Here is a 6,408-nt window from a genome sequence, read left to right on the forward strand (position 1 = left end):
AATAATTATAAAATTGAATTATCGTGATTCTCATTGAATGTATGAAAATTCTTTTGTAATATACAAACTAGATTAAATTCCGTTTAATACGAACAGTTTAATATCCTTTTTTTTAATTTTTATTTATTGTTTACGTACTATGCAATTCGATTTCACAAAAACATAATCAAGTTTCAGTGATAAAGCAGAATATATCTAATAATTTTAAAGAGTTAAAACATTCAAATTTATTAGTATACGCAATTGAGCCCGAATTTTCAACTATCTCGATGCTAAATTGCATCATAACCAGTTTAGCAGTTTAGCGCGAGAGCCGAGAACGTAACAGACGAACACTTTCACTTGTACACAGTAAAATTAAGTAAGTATGAACCATAAATTTTTCCAATGACAAATATTCAATTTAAAACGATAGCTAATTAAACTTTGAACAAATAAGACGTGAGAATATAATAATGACGAATACTACGTTGAGTCACAGCGATGATGCCGTAAGGTCGTAGTAACCGGAAGAAAGACGGAAGTTTTTTTTCATCAATGACTCAGCTGCGCAAACTAGTACGGTCTAGTTTGTAATGCACTGTTAGAATATGTATGAGTTTACCTATCGGTGTTTGATCGAACTTTTTGTATTGATACGAGTTTTTATGCAGAACGACTTTAGAGGCAGCCTAATTAAATGCGGGTGCAATGCCACTATCGAAAAAATAGTGTTTTTCATTGTTTTCTGAGGCTTTTAATTCATAATAGCTTATTTTGGAATTAGGTAGTTAGTATCGTGGGATATGTCCGTTGTTATTTATTTAAGTACAAGTTGGCCGTGGATGTTTTATAAGGCCTTATTTCACAATCTTTCCCAACAGCTGATTTGCTTTTCTATACAAGTGTGACGGAGGCGTTTAACCTTACATTTTATTCATATTTTTCTACCTACGGCTACGCCGTGATTTGTTGAACCCATGTTTTCGTATAAAGTTACAATACATTTATTTATTGAAACAGCTTTCATCGCAAATGAATGCGTCCGTATGATTGTGTGGCCCACAAATTGTGGCATATCACTACTTCCCGCCCTTATCTTCATTTTGACGGAAGCATTTGCGCGCCATAATCCTATCTCTTTAGTTTCAATATGTGAAAGTTGGAATGGAATGTTGATACTGATACGGTCTTTTTGGGCATAGCGATAAAAATTTTATATTTTATAATTTTTGAAAGTTATTTATACACCTAAACGTACTGTTAGTGCCCTTACCTGTTTTCATTTTAACGATTCGATTTCGCTGTTGACAAACGTTTTGCGTTTCATTGTTGCGTAGAAAACCGCATAGTAGATTATACCTACTGCAAGTATTTCAAAATAAACGTTTAATTAAATCAATATTTATAAGGAAATTTTGTCACCGCGTGTTACACATACTTAATTAAAACTCAACACGATGAGTAAAGCGCCTACAATCTACATACTTAGTACAACGTTTCAACTTTGATATTAAATTATATTTCGAGAAACCCGAACATTTTAATGAATGTGGGTTGATTCTTTGACATGATAATGTTATGTATATTTTAATATAAACTGACTGATTTCCGACACGTCCTACTTGGAATTACAATAACATTAATTTCAAGCTTATATATTTATTGGTTTACGTACGTGCTGAATTATAAAAGAATTATGATTTTCTTTTCGTCGACGAGGTCTTTAGACTCGAAATTATTAAGAAAATGTTAATTACGAGTTTATAGACCTCACACATTCGGTTCAATGGACATGTACTAGACTAATTGAATGTATAATATTATGCCGTGTTTTACACAAAACTCGTGTTCAATATAAATTATAATGAAGTTATTCATCGAATTATAATATTTATTTATGGTATCAGCGAGACAATTCCAGGAAGCCAATCCTGTATGCGACCTTCATTGACCCCAGGAGAATAAGTCCTGGCGTGGCCACTCGTTAATAAGGTAAATTGAATGAAACGTGGGTCGAGATGCACTCTTGGAAAGCATGAATTACGTTCTACGTTCAATGAAAATTTCAGTATTATGCTTAATCTACTTATACGTGTAAAACTTATTTTTTTTTAGATATAAGAATACAAATTGTACTTACGGTTCATACTGATGTTCTCATACTCGTAATTATAGTATTATAATAATGATCTCATCAGTTATTGTATCTCGCATAAACTTTTTGTATACCTACCTGTGTTTTGTGATTCGTTCTCTAGTCATGATGTTTGTTTTTAAATATTCCGTCTAATGTTTGAAGTACGTATTAAAATATATATATTTAAGGTATTTTGAATACACGTGTAGTAGCACGAAATTCCTTAGAAATCTGTATTTATTCGGTAGATATTTTTATTATATTAATATGTACCTAACTATGTAATTTCCATGTATTACAGGAAAAGTTGTGGATAGGTACATGGGTTTCAGTGTCATTATCCTTACTAGTATGGTTTATAAATATTTTACAATAAATGCCTATAGATTGAAATAAATCAGTATTTTTTATGAAATTTTGTACGTAACTTATCAACATAATAATTGTGTTATCGCAAAGTAAATTGAGTTGATAACGGTAATATTGATAGTGGTGTGTTAGGTTCCCAAACTAGTTTTTATTCGATATTTCAGCGTTTTGTATAGAAATAATTCAGTGCATAATGTTTTGAATATGCACACGTATTATAATAGTATAGATTATAATATTTCTTGTCTGTTGGGTGAGACGCGTTTCATGGTGAGCTCGATCTATGTATGAGACCTTGTTACACCTCATGGGATGCGTCATTTCTACTTATTTCGAATAAAGTAATCCAACACTGTGTTTGTAATATTATAATTAGATCGCTTGTTTTATAGGTCATAGTCAATAAGGCGTATTGTGTTCATTTTCATTGGACTGTGTCAATTCTTATGTTACTAGAATGTCGACATACGCCCGCCACACACACTGCCATTTATTTATCAATAATAATTACCTACTGTAGTTTAGTTTTTAATAACACATTCTATGATAACTTTTTTACACATGGCAAATGAATAAATAGATGTAGATGAAAAATGTGTTTCATTAATTCGATTCCATTAAAATTCCAAAGCAATTGATCGTAAGTGGAGGGGGAACGGCTGACTCATACGCTCGTACGCGATAGCTGCTAACTGCTGACAATTTAATGCTCGAGCAGGAGACAAAAAAAACACGACACCAATATGAATGTTTAAAATTGGTTTTATTGATAAATTTGCAAAAGAAAAAGAAATTAATTGTACATGTCGATTATTGATTGAAAAGATAAAAATATACAAGTTTATAAATTTGCACGATATATATATAAAAATATAATTCAACTCAGATCAAGTCATTTACCAATATCCTTGTGCAGTTATTCTTACATTAACTGAAATTAGAACAGAGGAAACATCTAATCCCATAACAATATTTGAACACCTATTATAATTATTACTTTAACAAGGTTTTAGTAGTAGCAACACATGTCAGTAATTTACATTTAAATGAGCCAGTAGTCATAAAAATTTATCCAATGTACAATAACGATATTTTTTTAGATTTTTATTATACTTTATAAAGGAATACAGTCTGGCGAGTGCCTATGGGGACTATAGACACTGGACACACTACATGACGGGTGCAATCACCTAAGGCTCACTAAAATTTGTTCAATAGAGTCCCAAACGGTGTTGCATCAACTTCCTATCGATACACTCGTAGAATATAACAAGACAATAATATATCTGAAAAATTCAATGTATTCTTAATCAATAAACATTTTACATAGATTCAGGCCCAACGGCATGAGTTAGGCATCTTTAGAGCCTACTATAACCTTTCATCTGAAGTTCAGAAGTTTTAAACATTAATATACATAAGCATAACACCAAGTTCAGACATTGGGTAATTTTTACAATCCACAATAACAGCTATTAAAGAGAATATTTGCAATAATAAAATTTGTTTATTACACTAAGCAGAGGCACAAAACATGTTATGAAAGGTTTAGCTTACTAAATAATCAAAATGAGCATCTATGATGGAATTTACAGCTAAAGAGAAAAATACTAAGATTTACTAATTATTTGAATAACGTCATAATTATATTCTGCTACATAATATATAATATTTGTATTTTCCTGTTGTCTGTCTGAACTTAACATTAAAGTTTAATGTGGATCATATCCTCGTGATAAACATTCAGAGTCCACAATCTCATTTCCATAGAAAATTTGTTACCTAATAAAATGCAGCTTAATGAGTACAACAATTACAGTGGACCAAAGATGGCAAACTTCTGAACTTAGCGTTCATACGATACACTTGGAATTTTCTAGAGTGAAATGCACAGACTGGTAATATGTACTCGAACAACTATATCATACACGGAGCAAACTGTAACATTTACGCAGGGAGCCATCTGTAAAGATCTAACGTCTGCACACATTTCACTCTTAAGCACTGGATCACGATACATCAGCTTAACAAATGCACATTCTAGAACTGGTAGGTATCAAAACCCAACCATGCTCACCCGATCTAGTAACTTTTGGAACCATCTATAGCCAAATCCGGGTACGAGAAGTCTTTCAAATTATTAAATATTTAATACCTAAGTGGGTCGGAAGCGCCGCGGCCCTTACAGGAGTCTACATGTGTGTGGTTTTCTTGACCTCTTTTTGTTTTCCTCTTTGGGGGACTTTTTGTTGATTTGCCGCACTAGATCGTAGAACACTTCGTTCACACTGATTTTCGCCTTCGCGGAGGTCTCCATGAATACGCAATTGAAATGATTCGCGAGGTTCGCTCCCTGCTGCTTGCCAACCACGCGCTCCGCCTCCAGATCGCACTTGTTGCCGACCAATACCATTGGAACATCGTCCTTATCTTTCACCCGCAGGATTTGCTCCCGCAAGTCTTGTAGATCGTTGAACGTAGATTGTGCGGTTATCGAATACACTAACACGAAACCCTGGCCGTTCTTCATGTATAAGTCTCTCATTGCTGTAAATTGCTCCGTGCCGGCAGTGTCTAGGATTTCGAGCATACATTGTTGTCCATCAACTTCCACTTGTTTCCGATAGCTGTCTTCGATGGTGGGGTCGTATTTCTCCACAAAGATGCCTTGTACAAATTGTACTGTCAGGGCGGATTTTCCCACGCCTCCACTTCCTAATACGACTATTTTGTATTCACGCATTCTTAACTATTTTTATATTGTATGGTTATTCTGCACAGAAATTAAAGATTAAAGAAAATAAAAGCACATTAACTTGCAAGTTATTGCAAAAAAACCTTCAACAAGTCAAACCGCCATGACACCGTTAGCAGGGCGATGGCTCACTTTGTTGGTATTGCCATAATAGTAAAAAAACCTGTTCACATTAAAGTAAAAACAAAAACAAAGCACAGAATCATTTTTGTTTTCGAAACAACATTTAGCCATTTAAATTATTACTAAACAATTTAAATACTACGCAAAAAAGAAAGTAAATTTGACTGTAATGATTGTTATTAATTCATTGTGTATTTAATATTATCTAGTTTATTTATTTTCAATCGTCAGAATCAAATAATTTATCACAATGCGTTGAGTACAATATATTTTATCAATATAAAGTGAGAATATTATTTATAAAATCAAATTCGTGTGCAAAATAAACATCAAAATCTGTGATCTAAATATTAGATTTATTATTACGTTAGGCAACATATGCTTCATACTTGCCATGTTCTGTTTAGTAATATAATTATGAAGGTAGAGGGCGCTGTTACTAAAATGTCTTGTTATACTGTTTTATAAAAATAATAATATAATGAGATTTTTGCAATAACTGACTGATAGCTTTATTAAACATAATTTTTTATTATTATTATTAAATATTTATGATTAATTAATCTTCAATTTGATTATCTTTTCTCGTACTTTTTTTTTGAAAATCGATCAGTATTTTTTAAGTGTTTTGAAATATTTAGATACATGAATTTGGACAAAAGTTGTTCCTAAAATAATATTATGACCTCCTACACAAATTATTCCTTAGCTTTTCGTCCGCAGCTTCACTCGCTTTGTCTAAAAACTAATAAATTATAGACTAAAATCTTCCTCTTCCTCTTTCACTCTATTAAAAAACCGCATCAAAATCCGTTGCAAAGGTATTTTTAAAGATTTAAGCATACTTATGGACAGAGAAAGCGATTTTGTTTTATACTATGTACCTATTAATATTTCCTCCATACTTTATTTTCATAAATGGTAGCAAAATACAGATGGACTGTGGGGCATATGCACGCATATGGTTATGGGCACAACAAAAGACAGCCATCAATTTCGTGTTAATTACTACTGTCGTTCTAAAGGGTCTTGACTCCTAACA

The 6,408-nt window shown here is 32.4% G+C and overlaps 1 protein-coding gene across 1 annotated transcript; it reads right to left on the reverse strand.

Moving 5' to 3' along the window:
* Window positions 1-3,232: 3,232 nt before the first annotated feature.
* Rap1 (RAS oncogene family member Rap1) lies at window positions 3,233-5,376 on the reverse strand. Its single transcript, XM_089695748.1, has one exon. It carries the CDS (start codon window positions 5,229-5,231, stop codon window positions 4,671-4,673), a length of 561 nt encoding a protein of 186 aa, XP_089551874.1. The 5' UTR covers window positions 5,232-5,376; the 3' UTR covers window positions 3,233-4,670.
* Window positions 5,377-6,408: the final 1,032 nt, after the last annotated feature.

The sequence above is a fragment of the Colias philodice genome, chromosome 5 (assembly GCF_061535455.1).
Source record: "Colias philodice isolate Cphi_HAF_F1 chromosome 5, ilColPhil1 Martin Lab GWU primary, whole genome shotgun sequence".
Lineage (NCBI taxonomy): Eukaryota > Metazoa > Arthropoda > Insecta > Lepidoptera > Pieridae > Colias > Colias philodice.